This window comes from Nothobranchius furzeri, chromosome 17 (assembly GCF_043380555.1).
Source record: "Nothobranchius furzeri strain GRZ-AD chromosome 17, NfurGRZ-RIMD1, whole genome shotgun sequence".
Classification (NCBI taxonomy): Eukaryota; Metazoa; Chordata; class Actinopteri; order Cyprinodontiformes; family Nothobranchiidae; genus Nothobranchius; species Nothobranchius furzeri.
Window position 1 is genome coordinate 47,081,194 of NC_091757.1, and position 27,237 is coordinate 47,108,430.

A 27,237-nucleotide genomic window follows, 5' to 3' on the forward strand; every position below is an offset into this window, starting at 1 on the left:
GAGATGTGTTAACTTAGAAAATGTGGGCGCAATTTTAATTGTCAAAAACTCCAGCGAACCTACCGACCGACCCCCCCCCCTCCTCCTCCCCCCGCTTCCGGCGTGTGACATCATCAACGACTAGTCGAAGTCGACTCGACTTTCATTACTTGACTGTCGACTTTAAAAAAATTAAAGTCGTGCAGGCCCTACTAAACGGCTACGGTATTTCAAGATGGTGCTCGACTGTGGCGCGTCAATCACAGCTTCTGTTTATAAAATGTAAAATTTAAAGCTAATAGGAATATTTAGAAAAGTCTTTGGTGAGAATTAATAATGAAAAAGGACAAGTTTGTAAACATGATGCACAGAATTTGATGGTAAACAAGGAAAAATGTTGCACACTGACTTTAAAGCAATGAGTGTTATCTAAAAGCAGTTTTGTTTTTCAGGGTTACTATATGTGATCGAAACACAGAAAGTCCTCGACCTGAAGCTGAACCTGATGGCCTCTTACATCATAATCCCTCAACGCGGCTTTTACAACGGGACTCAGAACATCTTGCTGTTGGATCTTGGTCATTTCAAGGTCAGAAAGTTTGTCATGTAAATCCTTAGTTGGTAGAATCAGAGCCCAAGCCTCCCATCATCACCTGGCCTTGCTTTGGGGCTTGTTGGATTACTTGTACTGTATTCCAAAGACTTAAAGGGACCATAAGGAAGTTTGACAGCCAAAACATGTATAGAAATAATAAATTTCTTCTTCATACATTCTCCTGCAATGCCCTGGTCCTGTAGAATGAGCCCTGGCATTTTTACTGTGATTGCCTGTTTTTCTGTAAAATCACAGAAGAAGAGAGATGCTCGGGTCGAGCAGGCTGCTTCATGCGCGTTCACGCTCAGGCATAGTCCGTAGCATTTGCTATCAGTAGCTTTAGCAGCAGAGAGTTAGGTAGTGCCAACTCAGCAACTTTGTCGCTGTTCCTAACGCCTAGTGACAAAGCTAGCTACATTTCTGAGGACCCTTAGCTACTTTCTGTAGAACTTTCTTCTAGATATTTCCTGCAAATTAGCAACAAAATAGTCATTTTCGCTTCAAACCGTTCTTTGGTTTGATGTTGTTTCAGGTGTCATCAAGGATATAAAAGTTACAGAGAGTGTGAATGCTACTAGAGTGTAGCTCACCTTGTAAGAGATGTCTGACTCCCATGCAGAAGACCCGGGTTTGATTCTAGGTGTGAACATCGTTCATTTAGAGTTTCTTTTTTACATTAATGGTATATTTTTTTACAGTAAGATGCCCAAATTTTTATTTGAGACTCGCCGAACGGCATTGAATTCACAGATAAAAAAGATGTGAGTTCAACTTTCATTTTGGAACAAAGGGAAGGGAATGATCTGAGCACGCAGGGAGACTGACCCATCATAAACCTTTGTTGGCTGTGCTGAAGAGAAAGGTACAGAACCAAATTATTTAATTAATTAGCTGCGCGTTCTCCTGTCCTCTGTCCTCTGGGCCACACACACACACACACACACACACACACACACACACACACACACACACACTCACACTCACACTCACTCACTCACTCAGCTGTTATTTTCGTTAAGGAGTGTGCACGTACAGCATGCGTGCCTCGTGCACGAGCCTACTGTTGAAGCTGCCGTTACGCTTTTGGCCTGAGGGGGCAGTCGCGAGCATAAAGATTCAAAAGTCCATAAAGTCCCTTTAAAATCAATCGTTGAAAGTTTCCATTTAGAGACACCGCCATTTTGGTTTTTTCAGATGTCCAGTAAAAGCAAGAAGAATCTGCCGCAGCTCTCGGTGGGTTCCAGCAACATTGAAGACATCATGTCCAGAGCATACGACAGCTTTGATGTTCAGCTTAGCAGCCTGCAGTTTCTTTACAGTAAACCAGGTAGGAACCACACAAAACCTAAACAGGAAAACTGTTTGTTTGTTTTCTAATTTCATGATTGAGATCAGAATCATTTAAAAATAATTAATATTCGATATAATAAAATAATATAATTGTTGCTAAGGGTTTGACGGTAGACATTTAACACGATTCTATCCCAAAGCCGGTTTGCTGTTTAAGGAATCTTTAAGCTTGTTCACAAATTGACTTTTTTCTAAAATATTTATTTGTGAAAATTTGAAACTCTTATATTTATAGATGTCGACTGGAAAAAGGCTCGCAAAGAGAAAAGGTCACCACTTCACATCCTGGAGCCCGTGGATCTGCAAGTGGTTTTCAGTCGAGCCATGGTAGTTACCGACTCCCGCATGCCAAAGTAAGTATGCAGTGTTCTAATGGGTCACGCTCAGGAGGAATAAGGAGTGATTACTGACACGGTCTGTGTGGCTCATTGCGTTTCAGGTACAAGATGTCTGGAAAACTTCCTCTGCTGTCCCTCCGAATATCCGATACTAAACTTCGGAGTGTTCTGGAGCTGGTAGAAAGTATCCCCCTGCCTGAGAGCAAACCTGCAGCACGCAACACTTCAGCCCCAAAGGTAAAAGCGAAACTCCCTTTTTTCCTTATGGCCACATTTTAAATCTGTTTAATCTTTTCAGACACGACAGTCGTTCACCCCTCAGCTCACCCCTAGAAGACCACTGAATTTAGCCGACCAGCGCTCTTCTCTCATGTTTGAATCCTGTGAGACCGTCAGCATCTCCTCACTTGGTGAGACACTGTTTTACATCCTGGAAATACAACGTCTATAAAACCAATGCTCTTGACTGGAATTAAAAGTGTGTGTGTGTTTTTTTTTTCCTCACAGGTTCAGAGGACGATTTGTTTTTTGACGCTCCCAGTTCTCCCATCGGAGATAAACCTTTCTTCCCAGACAACCCCATGCCTCTGCGCTATGCAGATTTAAGCAAAAGACAAGCTCTTATCAAAGAAGACACTAAGAAGAACATGATTGACTTCAATCTAGAGTTTGAGATCAGTGAGGTAAAGTAAGACCTTTAAGTGTAATCTTTAAAATCGGTTATTTAACAGGGATGTTGCAATCCAACACAGTACTAACTAGCATCAGCTGATGCTACGCACTAGAGCAGGAGCATCAGACTCATAGTTACACTGGGTCGAAATGAAAAACTAGGAAAAAGGTGCGGACAAAACTCAATATCTATTCAAAAATTGACTGTAAATGAGCCCATTTTCCTTCATTTCTAGATATGTAATGCTGAACTTTTTTTTTTTTTGTCGTCGTCATCTTCCTCCGCTTATACGGGTCGCGGGGGCAGCATCCCAACTAGGGAGCTCCAGACCGTCCTCTCCCCGGCCTTCTCCACCAGCTCCTCCGGCAGGACCCCAAGGCGTTCCCGGACCAGATTGGAGATGTAACCTCTCCAACGTGTCCTGGGTCGACCCGGGGGCCTCCTGCCGGCAGGACATGCCCGACACACCTCCCCAGGGAGGCGTCCTGACCAGATGCCCAAACCACCTCAACTGACTCCTTTCGATCTGGAGGAGCAGCGGTTCTACTCCGAGTCCCTCCCGAATGTCCGAGCTCCTCACCCTATCTCTAAGGCTGAGCCCGGCCACCCTACGGAGGAAACTCATTTTGGCCGCTTGTATCCGCGATCTCGTTCTTTCGGTCATTACCCAAAGCTCATGACCATAGGTGAGGATTGGGACGTAGATCGACCGGTAAATCGAGAGCCTGGCTTTCTGGCTCAGCTCCCTCTTCCCTACGACAGATCGGCTCAGCGTCCGCATCACTGCAGACGCCGAACCAATCCGCCTGTCGATCTCCCGATCCCTCCTACCCTCACTCGTGAACAAGACCCCGAGATACTTAAACTCCTCCACTTGAGGTAGGACCTCTCCCCCGACCCGGAGGTGGCAAGCCACCCTTTTCCGGTCGAGAACCATGGTCTCAGATTTGGAGGTGCTGATCCTCATCCCAGCCGCTTCACACTCGGCCGCGAACCTACCCAGCAAGAGCTGAAGGTCAGAGCTGGATGAAGCTAGGAGGACCACATCATCCGCAAAAAGCAGAGACGAGATTCTCCTGCCACCAAACTCGACACACTCCACACCACGGCTGCGTCTAGAAATTCTGTCCATAAAGGTAATGAACAGAACCGATGACAAAGGGCAGCCCTGGTGGAGTCCAGGTCCGACTTACTACCGACTATGTGGACCAAACTCACGCTCCTCTGGTAAAGGGACTGAATGGCCTTTAACAGAAAGCCACCCACCCCATACTCTTTTTTTTTTTTTTTTTGTATAGAAACAAATTAGTTTTGCATAACTGTAATCTGGAATAATCTAGTTTTATTGTTATTAAAACATGAACAATTATTAATAAAAAATGAACATTAAGTACTCTGTACATTTCTTTGTCCTTCTCTCTGTTCAGTGTTCTGTTCAGTTGTGTCGTATGTCAGACGGTCTAGAGGTTACCGTCCTCCACCTGGACATAGAAGGCCTCGGCACCGAGCTGAAGTTGTGCACTTTCAGCATGTCGTCCAACACCTACCTGCGAGAGATCTGCCTGAAGTGTCCTGAATATATGGGTCAGTAGATACCAGCATGGCTTTAGCTCATGGCTCATCTGGTTCCCATTTTTATTCCTGTGTTTGTTTCATACCTTTGCAGATTCTGAGGATAAGCAGGTTCAGCTGATCACCACTTTAGACAATAAAAAAGATGACCTCCTCACTTTGGAATATATTAAAGTACTCATTATTCTTTGTTGAAATCAAACTTTATCCATTATTTTCGGTTTAAATATTTGCGTTGAATCACCTACTGATTTTACATTGACTGTTTTTTCAGGCTGACAAAAACGGTCCTGAGTTTAAAACCCAACACAGCAACACAGAGCAGCTGATCAAGGTGCGAGAACCCTTGCTTTCGGGACTAAAACACAACATTTAGCAGTTTTACATTTGCTCTGTAATGATATTTTATTGATAAACTTTTTATTTTTTTCATCAGGCGACCTTCTCATCCCTGGATGTCCATCTTCACACGGAGGCTCTCCTTAATGCCATGAACTTCCTCAATAATCTTCTTCCTCCAACAACTAAGAAGGAAGGAGGGCCCGAAGAGCTTCCCGCCATCCCAGAGGAAGATGAGGCAGAGGCAGAGAGGGAAGGAGAAAAGAAGGAGGAAACTGCTGTAACCAAGAAAAAGAGTGACTCATCACGCTGCACACAATCATTTTAGCATACTTACAATTGTTTTGCACAGTGGAGTTTCTCTCCAGAGGTCTTATTGGTTTAAAAGTCTGCTTCTCATCTCCTGTTGTGGTCTTCTGGCAGCTCCAAAACGTTCCAAGTATGCAGATGTGGTGAATCTGCACATCAGAGCTGATCTGCACTGCTTGAAAGTTTTCATTCGAGGACAGAAAGCCAGAATTTCAGAAATCAGTATTGAAGGTATGGATGGAATGGATCACACTTCTCTTCACATTAGCAGCATACGCTTTTGAAGAAACGTCATCTCGGAGAACTTTAGATATTGGTGGACCCAGACTTAAAGTAGAAGAGTTGATTAGAAAACTAGAAGCATCACAAAATCAGAACCGTGCAAAGAGGTAGTGAATTCATACCTCTCCAAAAATAAGACCTAAACAAATCCTGTCCCTGCAGGTCTGGTTTCTGAGGTCCTGATGAGGAAGAAGAACATGGAGGTCCAAGCCAACCTGAAGAACATTGTGATTTTAGACTGCAACAAAGATGCCTTGTATAAGAAGGTACAACTTAAAACTGCCATTTTAATATGTGTTCTGGTACTTTTTGTCATTAATGATCATAATCTGGACTAGGGGTGGGCGATATAGCCTAAAATCTATATTGCGATATAATATGAAAAATGTGCGGTAACGGTATATATTGCGATATATGACTTTCTTTTGTATAAACGTCAAAAATGACAGTTTCTAAACATACTCGCATACCAGATACATTGCAGCAGCTGCTTTACTTGCTCGCAGACTTTCTCGTACAGTTTTGGCATCTCTGGCTGAAGTGTTTGCGGCTCGGTACCTCGTAACGTGGACCGAGCGTCTTTATCATGTCCCGAAAGCCGCTTTTCTCCACTGTAAGAAACGGCACCATGTCCTTACACAGGTACGTGGTAATGGTATTTGTAATATCAATCCACCGTTGATTATTTCTCTCATACTGAGTGCCTTTAGCAAATGCTTGTAAAATATCCGTCTGCTGGTGTGTAAGACCACCTTTTTCCTTACAGCTCGACTGACTGGGCGTTTGTTGAGGACGCAGTTTTTGGCTTTCTTCGTATTCCACAACGTGCTTCGTTTTGAGGTGGTAAAACAAATTAGATGCATTCCCTCTATTCGCTAATACTTTCTTCCGGCATACTTTGCAGATTATATTGTTCTGCTCCACATCCGACTCCTTAAAGCCAAACCAAGTCCAAATGACCGATGTTGCACCGGTCTTCTTTACGAGAACCTCCTCCTCCTCCACCACAGGCTCCATGCTTTCAGCCTCAACAGACGCAGCTTGATGATGTCATCAACATGCCCTACCGCGATAGGCCGATATAGTCAAAATCTCTACCGTTGGCCAAATTAATATAATTTCTACCGTATACCGTTCATACCGCTCACCCCTAATCTGGACCTATGTAAGAGTTTTGATGTTGCTTTATTTGACTTCACTCTGTCATGTTTTTTTCTTTTCAGGCCGTCTCCATTGCTGACAAGGAGGTATTTGCCTTCCGGATGGTAAACTACACAGATGCGACAGAAGGAGACGAGTATCTGGACATGTCTAATGTTGACACTTCGGTCACACTGACAGTGGGGTGCATTCAAGTCATCTTCCTCAACAAGTTTGTCTCCTCCATTCTGGTAAGAGTCCATTATTCTTGTGATTTTTCAGATATGCTAATGTTAAAGTTTGGACATGGGGTTGTTTTGTGTTCATTTCTGCATCTCTCTTCCTCTCCCAGGCTTTTATTAATAATTTCCAGGAGGCTAAAGAAGCTCTGGCTGAGGTTACGGTCCAAGCTGCAGAAAAGGCAGCCTCCGGTGTGAAGGAACTGGCAGAGCGGAGCTCTAGAATCGCTCTCAGCGTTCACTTCAATGCACCTGTGATCTTCCTCCCTCAGTCGTCATCCTCAGAAAATGTCATCGTAGCTGACCTTGGTCGGCTGTCCGTTAAGAACCGCTTCGCCAAGAAGCCTTTTAAAAGCGATGCAGCCATCCCGCCTGTTGTTGATATAATGACCGTGAAACTCACCAACCTCAAGATGTTCAGGTCAGAGAGGAACTGGCTCAAGTTGTTCTGTTTTAGGATTTATTTCTGAATGTTGGGATGTTGTTTGTTTCAGAACCACTTACAAAGATGGGCAATTTCGAGGAGAGATGCAGCTTCTGAAGCCGGTCTGTCTAGACCTGGAAATTCAAAGAAACCTTTCATCTAACTGGTATCACAGCATCCCCGACATAGAAATCACTGCTCATCTGATGCCGATGAGCGTAAGTAGTAACGTATGGCGGTGATATCGATCTATTTGTTGATCTATCGAACCATCTGTTGATCTATTGATCTATCTACCAACCTATCTACTGATCAATCGATTTATCTATTTGTCGAAAGAACCTGAAAATTATTTGAACAGTTCTAATTATGACTTTCTGTTTTTGCTCCTGTCAGCTGATTCTCTGTCAGGATGACATGATCATAGTCCTGAGGACTCTGAGCGAGAACCTGTCAGAGAAATCTGATGCAGTTCAGCCCGCGGCTACTCTGGCTCCAGCCGATCACTCCTCTGACTCAATGTCCAACAGAGAGTCCCAGGGCTCTGGAGCCACCGGACCGGCTAGCAGTAAGTACTTATGCTTGCACGTCAGCGTGAGTCTATGTTTAAATAACTTTAGCAGACATTACAATTTTAACCACAATTTATTGTCTAAATCCATAGAAAGCTTCTAGATCTGAAAATGTGATGTTGATGCGATGATGGTGTTGATGCAGGTAACACGGTGGTGACATCTGCTGTAGTGGAGTCCCAGAAACACAGCAAGTTAAAGACGACACTCAAGGTGGATTTTAAGTTTGACTCCATGACGCTGGTGGTTTACAGTCCTAACGAGAATGTGGTATGGTAACACAGGCACGGGCATTTGGACACTCTCTAATAGGTTTTATCCAACATTTGAGATGTGTGTGTTTTATTTTGTTTAACAGATTCAACTCTTAGACCTGCACGATGAGCAGCTGAAGCTGGCTGAATTTACTCTGGGCACCATCTCCACCTCTGTCCAAATGTTCTCTGACAGCTCCATGAAGGCGTCTGTTCAACTCAACACGTGTCTTCTAGATGACAAGAGACCAAAAATAAAGATGGTCACCCCGAGGTCCGAGACGAGAACTTTTGATTCTTTTAGTTTTGCTTCAGCACAACCCGGTTATTTTCTTCTGTACTTCTAGAATTCAATTCAAAAATATGTGATTAATCCCAGAGGGAAATTGATTGCTGTAGTAGCTCAGAATAATAATAATAATCAAGTCATCAAAGAGTTGTTGTATATTACAATGGCTGTTGGCAGGAAGGATCTCCAGTAGCGGTCAGTGTTGCAGCCAAACTGAAGAAGCCTCTGACTGAAGACACTCTTCCGTTGTCGGACAGTCTTGTGAAGAGAATGCTCAGGGTTGTTCATCATTTTCTTGATTCTCTGGAGAATCCTTCTTTGCATTATCTCCTCCAGCGGTTCCGAAACTGCCGAAACTCTGGCTGAGTCCTTGAAAGGGCTTGGAGTTCCTCCATCTTGTTGGCCAGTGATCTCACATTGCCCATTATGATCGATGGAAGAAATGGTTTGAATTTCCTCTTTCTCCGTCTCCGTTTTGCTCCCGCTCTGCAACCACGCTTCTTGCGTGTTAGCTCATTTGGGATTTGTGGCTTCAGTTGAGGTCTTATTTCAGCCTTTCCAATGTTAATCAGCTGCTCCCGATTGTAAATCAGCTTGTTGCCATGGTTACGCATCATAACAAATGCTCAAAAAGTGAAAAAAGCTAAAACAATAGCAGTAAAAATCCTCCAAGCTTCACAGCACCAGAAACAGAAAAGTAAAGTGTCCAAAAAATACAGTTTTTCTTGAGAAACTAGAAGAAAAAATGTCCAAGAAAAGGCTAAACTTACATATAGTCAACAGAGCTACTCCAACATGCAGCCACCCAGAGCAGCGCAGTTCCGGTGTGTGAAGGAGGAGCATAAATAGTTTTACTTATGAAATAAGAAAATATTTGATCTCACACTGCTTCTTTTCTTGCACTCTTCCAGGATGATGAAGATGCGGCCGGGCGCTGAGCAGAACATGATGGTGGAGGTGAACTACCGTCAGGGTCATGAAGGCACCACCTTAGACACGGTGGTGCAGGATGTGTACCTGTGTGCCAGCATGGAGTTCCTGCACACGGTGGCTGACATCTTTCTTAAAGCCACCGCGGAGGGTTTTGCGCAGGAGAAACAATCCAAAAATAACACGGGTGCTGGAGAAAAGAAGAACATGAACTCATCTGCCTTATCTAAAGACTCCAGTGAGTTGGTATTACTTGAAACTAAATCATCAATTACAAAATTGTATCTTTATTTAGCTAAATTGGACCTAATGAATCCAGAACATAGTCAAATCTTTATATTTTGACCGTTTTTGAACTATTTGGAGAGGCTAAAAGTTTGTTTTGATGATTGAAACCTGCTGCTTGGTGATATACAAACAAATATTTAATTGATGCTTTTGGGGGCTCTCAGGTGCAGCTCCAGCTTCAGTGTCAAAGACTGAGATGAACGTTCTGGTGCGTAACCCAGAGATTGTGTTTGTGGCCGACCTGACTCGTGCTGACGCACCGGCGCTGGTGATGACCACACAGTGTGAACTAGTGATGAAAACCAGTGCAGAGGGATCGCTGATGACAGCTGCCATCAAAGATTTAAAGGTTTGTATTTTAATTGTGATTTAACTCTGAAACTAAAGTTTAAAGGAAACACACATGATTGATGCTATTAACACGTCTGGTTTTGATGGTTGTAGGTTATAGCGTGTCCCTTCATAAGAGAGAAGCGGAAAAACGACGAGACCACTGTGTTGCATCCTTGTCAGGTGTTCTTTAGTAGTACTCAGGCCCCGTCTTCCCCTCAGGCCATGGAAGTCTCCATCAACTCTCTGTTATTGAAGGTAAATGTTTTTAATGGGAGTTGTGATTTTTAATTAAACATTTCTAATCTAAGTGTAACCGGATTACAGGATACAATAAGATAATTAAAAGAGAAAATAAACAAATGGGCCAATAATTAGGTTCGGGGAGAATTGGAGGTTGTTTAAGAATGACTGGAGTCACGGGTATAGCATGAAACGGTTTATATACTAAATTTTAATAATAATGGGAAATATAACACATAAAGATAACACACAAAAACAGATGAAAACAATCGACAATAGTAAAATGCTCGGTATGAGATTTGATCATATGAGTCACAAGTCAGCCGGCGTCAAGTCAAATCCCCACGCTTGGGGTGAAAGTCAGAGTCCGGTGGTGCGATTTTTTCCTACCGCACCGTTGAGATTGTTCACAGAAGAGAGCAGTCTGCTCTTCAGTTACTTGAGATGTCCTGGTTCGTTCAGTGGTTAAGGCTCGCCATCTCCCTCGTCAGGAAGAAATCCAGTTCTCGTTCCAAGTGAGTGATCATAGGAGTCGGGATCAAACCCAAGGAAAAAAAAAACCCAGCCAACGCGCTCCAACGGTTCCCTCCTACAGAGGATTGGTTCACTCTGTCGTCTCCACACAAATCGCGTTGGTTCCAAGTTCCTAGCTCTTATTAGAAGGAGTCAAGTCCGCCTCTCCCTCTATCTATGCGGCACCCAAATCAGGGTTCTTCACGGCCTCGACCGTTGTTTTTTTTTTCTCTCTCTCTCTCTCTAACCGCTCAGTCTTTGCTTTCTGTATCTGCGTGCTGCACAGCCGTTTGTCTCTCCTCTCGCTCAGCTGCGTCGCACGGTTTTATTTCGCGGAGGCGGGACTTATTTCTCTCAGCCAATGAAATTTCAGATTCCCACCTGGACCAATAGTATACAGCTTTCCTCTTCTGTTTCTGTTAGTGATGTTCAAGATTCTTGTTTTAACCGATGTTTAATATTAAACTCGTTATTTTAGTTATTCACCCTTCCAATAATTCATTATGAAATTATCTATTAGTTAATTAGATATCTATTAATTAGTATTGTTAATTTCCTTAATTTATATTTTATATTTTATCTAAATTGAGGATGGATCATATTAGTAAGCCAATTAGTTAATACCTCATTAAGGTTCTAGCTTCTGGGTTACATCCTCCCCCATTAAATATCATGCACGTCCCTGTGCATTGTTTCTACGGGGTACACAACTTCTTGAGTAAGAGAGTCAATAAAAGCTTTATTAAGTCCTTGGAAAAGGGACCTAACTACGGTCACTAGTGGATTGCCCAATTGAGAGTAAGTTAGTCTTTGAGGAGGCTGACTACTTCGTTCAGATCTCCTGACATACATCTCTGGTTGCACAGTATCATGCTCATCCGTTTCGGTTTGATTCTCAACTGAGACAGGACGAAGTGAGCTCTCTGTTTCCGACAGAGCTGATGAGCTATTCTCTAAGACTTTGGTCTTTTCAGATGTATGTGTCTGATCGTGTATGATGGGTTCAAAACTTACATCACGTTGCTGCGACTTTAGGACACCATCCAATTGAGGTAGGTTTGTGTTAGTTTCATCCCCCGTTTCTACGTCAGGTAAGTATACTTCGTTTTTTTTCATTTTTTCAGGTAAGTATGTTGCTGCTTCTTTCACTCTTTCAGGTAAGAATGTCGCAGTTTCACTCATTCTGTCAGGTAAGAATGTTTCGGTGTTGATGCCTTTGTCAAGTAAGGACAATTCAGCATTTTCATTACCAGCTAAGGTTGGTTCCTTGCGATCCCCTGTGTGTAAGGATAGTGTGTTTTGTTGTTGAATATTATTTACCGGTCCTGAATCTGCTATGAGTTCCCTATTTGGCAAGGTGACCGCTATTTGATAGGATGGTCGGTTTAGCACTTGTGGAAGATCAGAGTAATAAAACTCATCTACCTCTTCGTCAAGTGGCTCATCTGGGTCAGGTTCTAAGGCTGAACTCTGTCTTGTATGAGGTCTGCTAGGTTTCGTAACGCGTTCTGTTTCATTTTCTAATGAAGAGAGAAAACCACAAGGCAGTAAAAGATCTCTGTGGAGTGTTCTGTTGGGTCCTTCTCCGTTCTCTGGTTTTACAGTGTATACTGGCAAGTTTTCCATCTGTTTGAGAACTATATACACTGTTTGCTCCCATTTGTCTGCTAATTTATGCTTTTCTCTTAAGCGAAGATTTCGGACTAAAACACGATCTCCCACACCTAGTGTGGACTCACGAATGTTTCTGTCGAACCGTTCTTTGTTCTTCCTCGCTGTTTTTTGAGAGTTTTTTATGACAATGTCATAACTCTGTTCCAGATGACTCTTCAGTTCTTTAACATACTGAGAATGAGTTATAGAGGGCTTGTTCAAATGCGGTAACCCAAAGGCAATATCTATAGGCAACCGAGGCTGCCTACCGAACATTAGCTCGTAGGGAGAGTATCCCGTCACGTCATTTTTTGTACAATTGTACGAGTGAGTAAGTGGTTTTACAAAATCGCGCCAGTGATGTTTCTCAGTGGCTTGTAAAGTTCCCAACATGCTGAGTAATGTACGATTGTACCGTTCAACGGGGTTGCCACGAGGGTGATAAGGGCTCGTTCTGACTTTACGGATACCAAGTAAAGAACAAAGTTCCTTGATTGTACGTGATTCGAAATCCCGTCCCTGATCACTATGAAGACGCTCAGGAAACCCGTAGTGGACTAAAAAATGTTCCCACAGGTTCTTCGCGACGGTGGTGGCTTTCTGATCTTTGGTTGGGATGGACACTGCATACTTTGTAAAATGGTCTGTAATCACTAAGACATCTTTAGTGTTCTTACTGTCTGGTTCTATGGAGAGAAAATCCATGCAAACTAACTCCATAGGTCTGGTGGTGGTAATACTCACCATTGGAGCAGCTTTGTCAGGGAGGGCCTTCCGACGGATACATCTTTCGCAAGTTTTAACTTTGATTTCGATATCACTAGCCATTCTTGGCCAGTAAAAACGGGACCGAATGAGATCTGTCGTACGTTCAACCCCAAGATGCCCCATATCATCATGTAGGCTTTGCATGACTGTTGAACGTAATGAATCAGGCAAGACTAACTGCAATGATGTCTCTGGTCCTAATTGGCGTCTCCGGTACAGTAAATCATTTTGAAACTCAAACCGTTTCCACTCTCTCAAAAGGTTAAGAACCACCGGGGGTTCTGCAATAGTATCAGTTGGCGGTTTATTGTCAGTCATAAGCAGCTGAATGACTCGGCCAATGGTTGGATCTTTCCTCTGCAAGGAGACAAGGTCAGCATGGTTATACTTGGGCACAGCAAAGAAACTGTCACTATTGTCTTCCAACTGGAATAGGTCTGGAATGGCCGCTGCAGACATGGCAAGTGACTGAACTAAACCACAAGGAGAATCAGTCTCATCCAAGACCATGTGCTTTTGGCATGTTGCCTTCACTGCTTCGGCTTGAAGTTGAAGCTCGACTTCTTTGACAGAGGATAAAAGATGAGATCGGAACTCATCTAGTCGTTGGCATTCCTCAGTGAATTTTGAGTTGTCTTCAGGTTTATCATGCAGCCTCCTAGACAGGCCATCCGCGTCAACGTTCTGTGTACCTGCACGGTATCTGATGTCAAAATTATAGGTGGACAACGCAGCTAGCCAACGATAGCTCGTTGCATCGAGTTTTGCCGTTGTTAAGAGGTAAGTTAACGGATTATTATCAGTAATGACAGTGAATGTGTTCCCATACAAATAGTCATGAAACTTATCTGTTATGGCCCACTTTAAGGCTAGAAACTCCAACTTGTGCGCAGGGTACCTAGTTTCACTAGAGCTTAAACCGCGACTTGCATAAGCGATTACCTGTGTGACACCGTTTTGCACTTGGTATAGCGCTGCACCGAGTCCGGTCGTACTAGCATCTGTGTGTACTAGATATGGGAGTTTTGCGTCAGCGTAGCCAAGAACTGGCGAAGTGGTAAGTTTTTCAATAATAGTTTGAAAGGACTTCTCACAGTCTTGGCTCCAACGATTCCCAAAGGGTTCTTTGGGGTTCAAGTACTTTGATCTACATGGTGGTGTTTTAAAGTTTTTCCGTTTGGGTGGATAACCAGCCGTGAGAGATGTTAGTGGCTTGACAATATTTGAGTAATCTTTAACGAAGCGTCGGTAATAACCGGTAAATCCTAAGAAAGATTGGAGTTCCTTCAAAGTCTGAGGCTTCGGCCATGTTTTGAGTGCTTCCACCTTATCTGGATCGGTTTTTATGCCATCTCGAGATACTATATGTCCAAGATAACGCACAGATGTCTGGAAAAAACGACACTTATCTGGTGATAGCTTGAGTCCGTATTCTCTAAGCCGTTCAAGAACGTGAGAAAGTCTGGTTTCGTGTTCTTCCAAGGAGTTGGAAAAGACGATCAAGTCGTCTAGGAAAACTAACACTTCCTTCAGATTAATGTCCTTCATACACTTTTCCATAACCCGTTGGAAAGTGCTTGGAGCATTTGTTATTCCTTGTGGCATACGGTTAAATTCATAAAACCCAAACGGGCAAACAAAAGCAGTTTTAGGTTTATCCTTTTCACACATCTCTATTTGATAGTAACCTGACTTGAGGTCCATCACAGAAAACCACTGTGATCCAGCGAGAGCAGAAAAGGACTCCTCCAAGTTAGGCAGGGCATATGCGTCGCGAATGGTTTGCAGATTAAGCTTTCTATAGTCTATACATAGACGTACCTCACCATTCTTTTTCCGAACTACCACTATTGGTGAGGCAAATGGAGACTCCGACTCTCTTATTATACCGGTTTCCAAGAGGGCTTCCAAATGTTTTCTCACGGCTTCATAATCATGTGGATGGATCGGCCGAGATTTCTGTTTGAATGGGGTCTCGTCTTTTAAGTTGATGTGATGTCTTATCTGTTGTGTATGACCAAAATCAAGATCGTGGTGCGAAAACACATCGGAGTAAGTGTTAAGTTTGTTGGTGATCCTCCCTTTCCATTCTTCGGACAAGGGCGAAGTACCGAAGTCAAAACTGAGAGGAGGGTTTGAAGGTGAAGTCTGTTGCTGCGAACTACACGCCGCAAGTACTTTCTGATCACTTTTGTCAGGTTCTGGATATGGCATAACACGATCGGCTTTAACTAACTCAGCGATCACACAGTTAGTGGGTAATGTGATGTCATGGTTAGTTTCGTTTCTTAGTACAACAGGTACTTTGTATGGACCATGTGAAGGTAAGGAAATGAGGCAACAGTCTACAATTATACCCCCTGGTAGAGAACCATTGGTGGGTTGTTCAATGAGTGCATAAGGCTCATGCTTGTTTTGGCTGGGTTGCATAAACCCTTCTAGTAACAGTTTTTTATTTGCAGGGAGAACTTCTTGGGTTCTCCCTCGAAGCTTCACCACACCAACTCGTCCATCTTTGCTTTGTTTTTTTCTGACTGCTAAGGCTTTTAGCACATGTTGGTACCCATAAGAGAGTGCCTTGGAATCAGGTAAGTTATTGGCAGACAATTGCTCATACAAAGGATCGAGTGTGTTTGTGCCAATGAGTAGTGGTGTATCAGAGTTTGAGCTTATATCCGGAACCACTAACGCAAGGGTAGGTAACTCAAGTCCAGACTGATCGAGCTCTTTTGGAAATGTGACACTTATCTCTATGTATCCTAAATAAGGAACTGCTTGACCGTTTGCGCCCTCGACTTCTAACAGATTACTGATGGGTTTAATTGAGAGGTCAGGTAAGTGTTCTTGGTAAAAAGAATTGGCAATGGTGGTTACCTGGGACCCTGAATCCAGTAAACAATTACACTCAACACTGTTAACTGAGACTGTAGCTGTGCATCGCCCACCCACTAATCTTTTGGGAAGTTTTGGCACTGAATGAGCATGAACTGGCTTGCAAAAAAGTCTCTCTGTCCTTTCCTTAGAGGGACTTGGTTCTACTTTAGCACCTATCTGTCCCACGATAGGAGCTTCTACCGGTTTAAAGGAGGAGACTGAGCAATTGGCTTTGACATCTCCCACTCGCGCTGCTTCTGTCTAAGAGCAAGTCTTTTAGTTGCAACTAGTGCTGGATTTGGCTCGTTGCTACAGCTAGAAGCTATGTGCCCATCTTCTCCGCACTTAAAACAGTATCCAGGCTTTGGTCTGGGCACCACTGCTGTTATCTGCTGAATCTGTTTGGGCTCATCTGGAATTTTAGTCCCCACACGGGGTTTTGACTCTTTTTGAGTTTTCTTTGCCTTTTTATCTGTGTTGTTAACCTTAAGCTGTGCAATTTGGCTCCTGAGCTCAGCGATTTGTTTGCGTAAGTCATCACAGTTATCATCTATTTCCAGTTCACAAGTGTTTTTACTCTGAGAGCATGTTGTTTGCACATTTGAATACACTCTAGTTCGTTGTGCCCCTAAGTGTTGTTTCATGCGTGCTGCTTTAGTAGCCTGTTTGTCTTCTTCAGTGCGCAGTTTGAGGAGAAGTGCTGTAAAATGAGGCGGGTTGTCTTTCTTTTGTTCGAGTTGCAGGTTTGAAATCAGCGAGCTGTCCCAACAGCCTCTGCAAAACTGCTTGAGCAGCTGCTGGTCGGCGTCACTGGAGGAAATTCCATTCCTCTGAATAACTAGGTTTAACAAGGTGTATAACCTCTGAAAGTAATCGGAAGGTTTTTCACCACTGTCCTGGTTTGTGTTTAAGAAGCGAGCAAAGAGCTCGTCGCCGTCTTCGACAGCTGCGTAAGCTGAATCGAGATGTTCAAGGTACGTTTCCGGGTCGGATTTTGGACTAAGAGCTTTAACGATGCTCGCTGCTGGGGCTGACAGACTCTCCACGATTCTTCGTACAATTTGGGACTTGGTGAGTGAAGGATCATTTATGCATAACACTACACTACTACGCCAAGTATCATAGTCAGTTTCAAAAGAAGGGTGTGGAACTCGCCCTGAGAACGGTTTTAGTCTGTATTGTGAAGTAGGCGGAGGGATAACCTCACTGCTTTTAACAATGTGTTCCACAATAACTCGCTGAACCTCAGGTGTGTTTAAAAGATTTGGTGGAATGCAAGGGTTTTGTTTTCCAGTCTCTGTAGGTGGACAATTGTCCTTTGAGTTGTTCATATAGTTAACTTCTGGTGTTAAAGGCAGGGAATATGTAACTTGGTCACTATGGAGCATTGGCTCTGGTTCAGTGACTGGTTCAGATGCATGGGTATCCCTTCCTAAAGATTCCCCAATTTTTGCCAGTTCCTCCATTAGAAGGTCTTTAAATGATTGATTGCTACGCGCAGCTATGTCCCTGAGCTCTGACAGATAGGCATCAGTGGCAGATGTGCTAGTTTCTAGACTGTACGCGCTGGCTAGGTCTTGAATATGAAAGAAAACATCTGGGTTCCTAGTACAAGGTTTGTCATAGGGTAAACATTGTTTCTTTAATTCCTTAACAGTGGCTTCATGTTGAAACTCCACAATAATCTGATCACAGTTTGGTAACTTAATGCGCCTGTTAACTGGTCCGAATCCTTCCATAAACCCAAAGACTTCGTTATCAAGGTCTGTATCAGTTAACCCACTGATTAAAACAGCATTTGAAACTTTGACCTTTTCTGTTTTCACAACTTCCATTTTAAAACACTCAAAAGTACCAATAATGCCAAAATGGCAAACCACTGTGACCTCCAGGCACTCTTATGATGTCAGTCAATGGTTAGCTAAGGTAACAACTCTACAATTCTCCTGGCTGGCTCGCCAAGTTTTATGTAACCGGATTACAGGATACAATAAGATAATTAAAAGAGAAAATAAACAAATGGGCCAATAATTAGGTTCGGGGAGAATTGGAGGTTGTTTAAGAATGACTGGAGTCACGGGTATAGCATGAAACGGTTTATATACTAAATTTTAATAATAATGGGAAATATAACACATAAAGATAACACACAAAAACAGATGAAAACAATCGACAATAGTAAAATGCTCGGTATGAGATTTGATCATATGAGTCACAAGTCAGCCGGCGTCAAGTCAAATCCCCACGCTTGGGGTGAAAGTCAGAGTCCGGTGGTGCGATTTTTTCCTACCGCACCGTTGAGATTGTTCACAGAAGAGAGCAGTCTGCTCTTCAGTTACTTGAGATGTCCTGGTTCGTTCAGTGGTTAAGGCTCGCCATCTCCCTCGTCAGGAAGAAATCCAGTTCTCGTTCCAAGTGAGTGATCATAGGAGTCGGGATCAAACCCAAGGAAAAAAAAAACCCAGCCAACGCGCTCCAACGGTTCCCTCCTACAGAGGATTGGTTCACTCTGTCGTCTCCACACAAATCGCGTTGGTTCCAAGTTCCTAGCTCTTATTAGAAGGAGTCAAGTCCGCCTCTCCCTCTATCTATGCGGCACCCAAATCAGGGTTCTTCACGGCCTCGACCGTTGTTTTTTTTTCTCTCTCTCTCTCTCTCTAACCGCTCAGTCTTTGCTTTCTGTATCTGCGTGCTGCACAGCCGTTTGTCTCTCCTCTCGCTCAGCTGCGTCGCACGGTTTTATTTCGCGGAGGCGGGACTTATTTCTCTCAGCCAATGAAATTTCAGATTCCCACCTGGACCAATAGTATACAGCTTTCCTCTTCTGTTTCTGTTAGTGATGTTCAAGATTCTTGTTTTAACCGATGTTTAATATTAAACTCGTTATTTTAGTTATTCACCCTTCCAATAATTCATTATGAAATTATCTATTAGTTAATTAGATATCTATTAATTAGTATTGTTAATTTCCTTAATTTATATTTTATATTTTATCTAAATTGAGGATGGATCATATTAGTAAGCCAATTAGTTAATACCTCATTAAGGTTCTAGCTTCTGGGTTACATAAGCTTTTACAGGTTTGCATGAGCCATTAAAAATGTCTTCCCAGTGTTTCCCTTACATAGGCATAGCCGTGGCGGCCCGCCACGGCTGAAATCCCAAGTTTTATTGAATTTTTTATTTGTTAATTTTTTTTTTTTTTTTGCACCCGCCCCTCCCTACACACAAAACTCTGCACCGGGAGCTCAGTCAGCTCGGCCCAGGCATCCACGCGCGCGCGCGCGCACACACACACACACACACACACACACAGACATAACAGATCTCTCTGTGCTTGCTTCACGTTTCTTCAGAACTCCCTACGTTTTCATCAGCTCGCCTATTTTTCAGTTCAATATTTAAGGTTACTTTTTTCGCAACGTACGTGGTGCATTTGACATGACCGAGCTGAAAACAACTCGTGCATGCGTCAGTCACTGCCTCCGCTCCGGTCCGGGTTTCTTAAAATTATTTTAACACTCTCTTTCTCTCTCTCTGTCTCTGTCTCTCTCTCTCTCTCTCTCTCTCTCTTTGTCTCTCTCTCTCTCTCTCTCTCTCTCTCTCTCTCTCTCTCTCTCTCTCTCTCTGTCTCTGTCTCTCTCTCTCTCTCTCTCTCTCTCTCTCTCTCTCACACACACACACACACACACACACACCTTAATCAACATTGTTTTGTTTAACTGTGTGTGGGGAAAAATCCCAACAACGTTAGGAAAAAATCCGTTAAATCAAATTAAAATTAAATAAAAAGTTGTGTCTGGTTCTAATATTTCATATTTCCTAGTTCCTACTGCATGAGTTCAGATCATGGTTCAGATGCATTACTTCATGCACTTAAATATTAATGTTCTGATTTTACTGAAAAACTTGTTCTGTAAGATTCCTTTACTATTGTGATCAAAAATATTTAATCTCAGTTCTGAGGCTGCTCTGTAAATAGTTTTCAAATAAACAATAGTTTATAAATAAACAACTTCTGATCAATCCATATCAATTTCAGATTTAAAATAATGAATTGATGTAAACCACACCCACTAATTTCCAAATAATAAGAGGTGCATTCATCTGTGTATCTCCTTTGATTCGCATTAGTGATGTTTTCAGCACCAGAACAATGAAGCAAAGAAACAGATTCCTGAGTTTGTTAGTTATTTTATTTATTAGATGCATCTGACCTGTTCTATTTTTCTCTGAAATGAGATCAAATCAGTGCTTCTATGGGTTGTCTCCTCTCTGCACTAGAAAATTTTACTTTATTATAATGTTCACTGTAATGCATCTTGATGTTCTTAACAAATGAATTAAATCAAAGATATTGGTCAATAATGCCAAATATGTAAATTTGTGTTTCAGTCATTTTTATACTGGCATAAAAATGCTTCATTAAGTCTACTAAGCAGGGGTGTAGAATGTTTTTAATGGGGCCAGCCCAGTAATGATCTTGGACCAAAATAAAGGGGGCAGAAAGTCAAATAAAGGGGGCAAAAGGAGATGTTTTTCCCAGACGCCAAGAAAAATTAAATGCCAAATCCCCCTGCAAAGTGTGTCACTGAGAGTTTAAAACAGAAATTATTCTTGTGCAAATATTGGTGTATTCACCTTTAATACTAGTTATTAAAATGCAGCAGTTGCTGGATTAGTGCAGTTCAAAGTGGAGTGCATCAAATAAAACAATATTAACATAAAGGTGAGACGTGTCATAATTTACCCCCCCCCCCCCTCCAACCATCACCACAGCTGGGGAAACACTGCTTCCAGTAGATTTAAAATGAAGAAAGTTCTCAGGGATGAAAAGTTGGTATGACGGCTGTTTGTTTGTCGCTGCCCAGGTGTCTCCTGTCATCATCAACACAGTGATGACCATCCAGTCAGCGCTGACGCCCACGGCAGAGACTCCCGAAGAGCAGGACAGTCCTGTTCCTGTTGATCTTTGGAATAAGCGGAGCTGGAAGGACCTCAAACTCTGGTTCTTGGAGGAGGAAGGGGATGAAGACACAAAGTCTTTGACCCCCCTGATTCCCCAGGGAGAATCCTTAAAGGTGCTCAGCCTCATTTGGACATAAAATGTATGTTTAAATATTATATTCAGTTTGATGCTTAAGCACACTCTGCTGTCCCTATTCTATGTCTCTCTGTCACTGCAGGTGTCCATAAAGTCCATCTGTCTGACTCTGGAGGCTGGTGTGGGACACCGCACCGTCCCCATGCTTCTGGCCAAGTCCTCCTTTAACGGAGGTGTGAGTAACTGGTCTACACTTATTAACCTGCAGAGTGAGCTGAACCTGGAGGTAAGAAAACAAAACCACATCATGTGGAGTATCTGACCTCAGAGCTGTCTCTTACTTTACCTGTCTCCCCGTCCCACTGTGAGGTCTTTTCATTTGTGTTTTGTTTTCAGGTTCACTATTACAACGAGATGCTGGGGGTGTGGGAGCCGCTGCTGGAGCCTTTAGAAGACCAGACGGGAGAAAATTTCCAACCGTGGACTCTGGAGTTAAAGGTGCTGTGAAACAAACGGGCTCAGGTTTATTATTGATACACATAAATGCTTATCTAAGAGGTCCCTGTTTTTTAACCAGATGAAGAAGAAGCCTGTGAATACCCCTGCTTTGGCAGATGAAGTAGATTACAGTATTCCAGACTATAAGACAGTGATTGTAATCTGCAGTAAAGACAAGCTCAACATCACACTCTCCAAATGTGGACTGACCATGCTGAGTAACCTGGGAACGGTAAGAGGAGGAATAAAGGGCGCTCATTTTTGGTAAACAAGAGATAATTGTCATTGTTTTTTTTGTTTTGTTTTTTAGGCATTTGCAGAGGCAGCCAAACAGACCTCAGAGTGTTTCCAAAAGGATGAAGCTCCATTTATAGTGGAAAACCTGCTGGGCCTGCCAGTATCGGTCCGTCACAGTGAGCTGTTCTGTCCCATCCACAGCCAGAGCACCAACCACACAGTCACGCTGCAGGACGGCCAAACCTTAGAGATGGACTACACATCCACACCGGGCTCGGATCAGTTCTCAGCTATGATCTCCCTGAGTGGAAAAGACTACTACATAAAGCCCAGTGAGTGTACTTTTTTTTTCTTTTTACACTAAGTTAATCAGCTGCGGAAATCTCTTTCTGCTTGTTTTCAGCTCCAGAGGGGCACACCTCAGCCAGTGCGATCCCGCTGATCAAAGTCGGCAGGGGGTTATACAGCGTCATGCACAATGACTCGGGAGTTACTCGCTTCCTGGTGTGTCAGATATCCTCAGAGGAAGGCAGCAAGTACATCAAGATCCGCTCTCCTTTTCAGGTACATCAGCAGTCTTGCACCAACGTCCTTTATTTATATCAGTTTTACACTGATTTGGAAAATTATGCAAAGTTGCACTAATTTACTGTTTTTATAATGCTTTTTTAAAATTCAGCTGATCCAAGTCATTTAAAGGGGCATTATGGAAGTTTGACAGCCAAAACATGTATCTTCATACATTCTCCTGCAATGCCCTGGTCCTGTAGAATGAGCCCTGGCATTTTTACTGTGATTGCCTGTTTTTCTGTAAAATCACAGAAAAAGAGTTGGTTGGGTCGAGCAGGCTGCTTCATGCGCGTTCACGCTCAGGCATAGCCCGTAGCATTTGCTATCTGTAGCTTTAGTCTTTGTCGCTGTTCCTAACGCCTAGTGACAAAGCTAGCTACATTTCTGAGGACCCTTAGCTACTTTCTGTTGAACTTTCTTTTAGATATTTCCTGCAAATTGGCAACAAAATAGCCATTTTCGCTCCGAATCGTTCTTTGAATGATGTTTCAGCTCTCATTAAGGATATAAATATTACAGAAAAAAAGGACGTCACTGGCGCTTTAGCTCACCTAGTAAGACGTCGGACTCTCGTACAGAAGACCTGGGTTCGATTCTGGATGTGAACATAGTTTATTTAGGGTTTCTTTTTTACATTAATGGTATGTGTTTTACAGTAAGATGCCCAAATTTTTATTTGAGACTCGCCGAACGGCATTGAATTCACAGATAAAAAAGATGTGGGTTCAACTTTCATTTTGGAACAATTTTTCAAGCAAGGGAAGGGAATGATCTGAGCATGCAGGGAGACTGACCCATCATAAACCTTTGTCGGCTTTGCTGAAGAGAAAGATACAGAACCAAATTATTTAATTAATTAGCTGCGAGTTCTCCTGTCCTCTGTCCTCCGGGCCACACACACACACACACACAAGGGTCTCAGCTGTTATTTTCGTTAAGGAGTGTGCACGTACAGCATACGCACCTCGTGCATGAGCCTACTGTTGAAGCTGCCGTTACACTTTTGGCCTGAGGGGGCAATCGCGAGCATAAAAATTAAAAACTCCGTAAAGTCCCTTTAAAGGAATTTTCCTTATTTATTTTTTTAAAGCCACACGACCCAAAAAATAAATTTCCCTCTTTTTTGTTTTCCAGATTATCAATCATTTCTCCATACCATTTAAAGTGTTTGAGGGATCAACATATCTGGGTAAAGCTCTTCCTGCGAAGGAGTTCTGTGTCCCTCTGGACTCCTATAGGTGAGTGCAAACGTGTGCATGCTTATGCAGTTTTGATTGAACTTCTTGATCTTCACCCCACAGTCCCTGCTCTTTCTGGAACAACGGAACATTTTTGATGAAGCCCCATCTTGAGTGCATTTGACTCACAAACGCTGCACTATGCTGCCCCCTTCAGGTCTGAGCTTAGCCTTCAGCCTACAACGGAGGACGGAGATGATGAGCAGTTTGAGGTGTCAGAGGGCTTCAGTTACGAGGACATCAGTCACCAAGAGGCCGACAAGCACCTCTGTCAGACCTGCCATCGCCGTGGTGATCAGGGTGGTGTGATGACAATCAATATAGTGCCAGTAAAGGATGCAGTGGCATTCAAACACACGGGGGGTGCTGGGGATCACTTTGATGTGCCCTTTGTGTTTCACCTCTGGCCTTCAATGCTGCTACGCAATCTGCTGCCTTATCCCATCACTTACAAACTAAAGGTAGGATTTGAATGGCAGTAATAACCACTCAGATGGGTCATCATTCATTAATACACCCATAAAAGGAAGTTGGCATGTCACAAAGTGTGCATAATAGAAGGCCCAAACACCATGACATCATCCAACACTGTTCTGTTAAAATGCAGGAGTCCCAGTTGCAACTAGGCAGCTGTATAAAAGATTTAGTGATGTAGAAGTAAATCAGAATCTGTTTATTTTATAGCCTCTAATGGGTAAAGAGACATTTTTCTACTCAACAATTTGTAGATAACCGTAAATCCTCTAATACAGGCCCGGGCCTGTATTTGACTCAAGCTCATCAAGCTCCAGGCCTTTATTGGAAGGAGGACCAGAATTAGAGGCAGGCCTCAATTTCTATTTGAGCAAAATGAACTAATGGTTCGCTGGAGTTTTTGACAATTAAAATTGCGCCCTCATTTTCAAAGTTAAACATTTCTTTTAACAACGGTAGTTTCTGCTTCAGCCCTCTCCCCCCTCCCCCTGCGCAGCGGCCGCAAACTCACTGATGCGCCTGCAGCCTCTCTGAGTTCCTGCTGCTCTAAACATTAAAATATACCTTCTGATATACCTTCAATGGTGTCTGTTTGTTGCAACCACCAGGTAGAAAAACAAACTTGTTTTTATTTGACTATTTTTCTGTCCTGCCTGTTTATTATCTTCCTGCATCTCCTCTCAATCCTAAAGAGAAACTGCTACCTGGGTTCATATATATTCACCTCATGAGTTACCTTTGAACTGCAGTTCTAAAAGATCTACTGACCGCAAAAGCAGCGGAGTGCACGCCGGCCACATCAGTTAGGTACATCACCGAGGACAAAACAGGTGATGCGCCCCAATCCACAGCAGCGAAACGCATCAGGCACAAATAAAAGAATAAAAGACAGAAAACATAAAAGGAAATGAGCCGACATGAACAAACGCGTGTTAAATTAGTTTTTGAGGTGGCGACACCTGATTTGATCATGTTACTGTGGCCGTGCTCAGGACGCAGATGTCTGGAGCGCGTCAACAATCAGAGCTTTGCATGCGCAAGCTGGTTAAGGTTAGGATGGGGGTGAGGGGAAGGTTAAATTACAAGAGGGTAAAGGTCACGATTTGGTCAAATGTCCGTTTTACGGCGGGTGTCAGTACCGACGCTCTGGCACAGCGCATTGCCTCCTGACGCGCAGGAGCTCGTCACCTGCTGGCAGCAGGCTGCTGTCTTTTCCGTGGACTGCATCTTGCCGGTCATTATCACGTGACAGCGACTAGTCGATGACAGACATAAAAAGTCACTATAGAGCGGTGAAGTCGACTAGTGACTAGTTCATACAACCCCTGCTACTGCTCCCCAGAGTGTTCTGCAGCATAATCAGCACGTTCTCTTTGAACTTGATATCAAATTTTCGCCTCCTCTTCGTCTCCGCACGTTTAAAGTTACCCTCACGGTCTGTCACTGGCAAATCAAAAGTGAGACAGATGACACAACCGCCCCCCGTACTTGCTTGTTACCACATTCCACCCGGCCACAATAAAAAACCGGCCATTATTCACCTCCGCCGAATCCGACACCGGCCAAAATATGATACCCGGCCGTTAATTGAAAATAGGCCAATATTAGAGGATTTACGGTATTTAGTTTTCCAGACTGATGCATCTTTTCATGACTGGTATTTTTTTTAGCAGGAGAGTGGAGTTTCTGCCCCTGAAGCTACTCTGAATCCAGGTCACTCTGCTCAGCTTCACACTGCCGTCATCGACCAGTCAAGTCTTGATCTCCGGCTGGTGGATTATTTGGCTCAGGACTGGTCTTCTGAGTACAGGTGGAACCTACATCTGATGAATTCAGAACTGTTGTCTTTGTGTGTTGTTTAAACCTACATGTGGGGACTATCTTCAATAAAGTAATGGATTTTTTTGTCTTACAGTCTTCAGAGTGACCAGAAGGAAATCACCTTCATTGTGTTCCGCTCTCTACAAGTGGATGATGAAGAAGATGGAGACATGACTGAGATGAAGAGGGCTGAGTTGGACATAGCGGTCCATTTTAAAAGAGATCCAGGACAAACTGTTATTGCTATTCATTCACCGTACTGGATGTTGAATAAGACGGGCAGGTTGCTGCAGTACAAGGCTGACGATATCCACCGTAAACATCCGCTAGACTACCACATGCCCCTGCTTTTCTCCTTCAAGCCTCGCAACTTTCTGCACAACAATAAGGTAAAAGGACAAAGGGCAAGGGAAGATCTCCATCTCACTTGTTTTTGTCAATTTGACTAGATTAGATTTATTTTCTTGGCTGTTAGAAAACAGTGCAGCTTAGCTAGGAACACGATTATGACTTTGGCTACAGTTGCTAAGAGGGTTCTAACTTTTGTCTGCCTTCAGGTTCGTCTCATGATCTCAGACAGCGAACTGTCAAAGGAGTTCTCGTTGGACACAGTTGGTAGCCATGGAGATGTGAAATGTGAAGGCAGATTCAAAGATTACCTGGTAAGGATTGAAGAAACTTAACAGATTCTCTGGCATTTACTCTGTTATGTGGAGCATAAAGGATTCAAAAGACTTTAGTAACTGTGGTGGAAAAAATAGATCAACGAATGAATCAAACTGTGGTTTATGATACCGTACCAACTTTATTTATAAAGCACATTTAAAAACGGCATGGCAGCCAACCAAAGTGCTGTACAGAATAAAAAGTAAAAACACAATATAAAACAAAACACGGTCAACAATAAAATACACAACAAGGCAGATAATCACGGTCAATAAAAAGACACATAGTAAAATAATAAAAGTCAGGGATTTAAATATGCCTGGTCGTAAAAGTGAGCCTTAAGTAGCGACTTGAACCGGAGGAGGGATGGTGCCAGCCTCACTGAAAGAGGAAGAGCATTCCAGAGTGTCGGAGCAGCGTAGACAAAAGCACGCTGCCCCCGCGTTTTGTATTTCATTGATGGAACACGAAGCAGCAGGCAATCAGCAGACCTCAACGCCCAGTTTGGCACATAACGAGTGACAAGATCCGACAGGTAATCCGGAGCCAGACCGTTCAGGGCCTTAAAAACAAAAGTCAGGATTTTAAACTTGACTCTAAAGTTTACGGGTAGCCAGTGGAGCCGTGCCAGTACAGGTGTGATATGGTCTCTTCTAGGGGTGTTAAAAACCTGGCTGCCGCGTGCGTTCTGTACGACCTGAAGCCTGTTAAGAGCGGAGGCAGGTAAACCAATTA

The 27,237-nt window shown here is 43.2% G+C and overlaps 1 protein-coding gene across 4 annotated transcripts in view; it reads left to right on the top strand.

Moving 5' to 3' along the window:
- Window positions 1-27,237, top strand: part of vps13a (vacuolar protein sorting 13 homolog A) — a 58,342-nt gene that overhangs the window by 14,684 nt on the left and 16,421 nt on the right. For 3 of the 4 annotated variants that reach the window (XM_015972715.3, XM_015972717.3, XM_015972718.3), the window contains exons 20-51: window positions 432-568; window positions 1,769-1,901; window positions 2,160-2,277; window positions 2,364-2,499; window positions 2,561-2,672; window positions 2,770-2,945; window positions 4,363-4,519; window positions 4,602-4,681; window positions 4,782-4,841; window positions 4,944-5,142; window positions 5,270-5,386; window positions 5,600-5,703; window positions 6,661-6,828; window positions 6,930-7,237; window positions 7,311-7,458; window positions 7,637-7,808; window positions 7,958-8,082; window positions 8,171-8,340; window positions 9,267-9,523; window positions 9,738-9,922; window positions 10,018-10,161; window positions 20,826-21,035; window positions 21,141-21,284; window positions 21,395-21,496; window positions 21,576-21,728; window positions 21,807-22,065; window positions 22,137-22,297; window positions 23,438-23,541; window positions 23,699-24,002; window positions 25,686-25,825; window positions 25,931-26,225; window positions 26,394-26,498. In XM_015972715.3, coding sequence (XP_015828201.3) covers window positions 432-568; window positions 1,769-1,901; window positions 2,160-2,277; window positions 2,364-2,499; window positions 2,561-2,672; window positions 2,770-2,945; window positions 4,363-4,519; window positions 4,602-4,681; window positions 4,782-4,841; window positions 4,944-5,142; window positions 5,270-5,386; window positions 5,600-5,703; window positions 6,661-6,828; window positions 6,930-7,237; window positions 7,311-7,458; window positions 7,637-7,808; window positions 7,958-8,082; window positions 8,171-8,340; window positions 9,267-9,523; window positions 9,738-9,922; window positions 10,018-10,161; window positions 20,826-21,035; window positions 21,141-21,284; window positions 21,395-21,496; window positions 21,576-21,728; window positions 21,807-22,065; window positions 22,137-22,297; window positions 23,438-23,541; window positions 23,699-24,002; window positions 25,686-25,825; window positions 25,931-26,225; window positions 26,394-26,498 — 5,183 coding nt within the window. The remainder of the gene's footprint in view (window positions 1-431; window positions 569-1,768; window positions 1,902-2,159; window positions 2,278-2,363; window positions 2,500-2,560; window positions 2,673-2,769; window positions 2,946-4,362; window positions 4,520-4,601; window positions 4,682-4,781; window positions 4,842-4,943; window positions 5,143-5,269; window positions 5,387-5,599; window positions 5,704-6,660; window positions 6,829-6,929; window positions 7,238-7,310; window positions 7,459-7,636; window positions 7,809-7,957; window positions 8,083-8,170; window positions 8,341-9,266; window positions 9,524-9,737; window positions 9,923-10,017; window positions 10,162-20,825; window positions 21,036-21,140; window positions 21,285-21,394; window positions 21,497-21,575; window positions 21,729-21,806; window positions 22,066-22,136; window positions 22,298-23,437; window positions 23,542-23,698; window positions 24,003-25,685; window positions 25,826-25,930; window positions 26,226-26,393; window positions 26,499-27,237) is intronic. The other variant, XM_015972716.3, reaches the window with a different exon arrangement.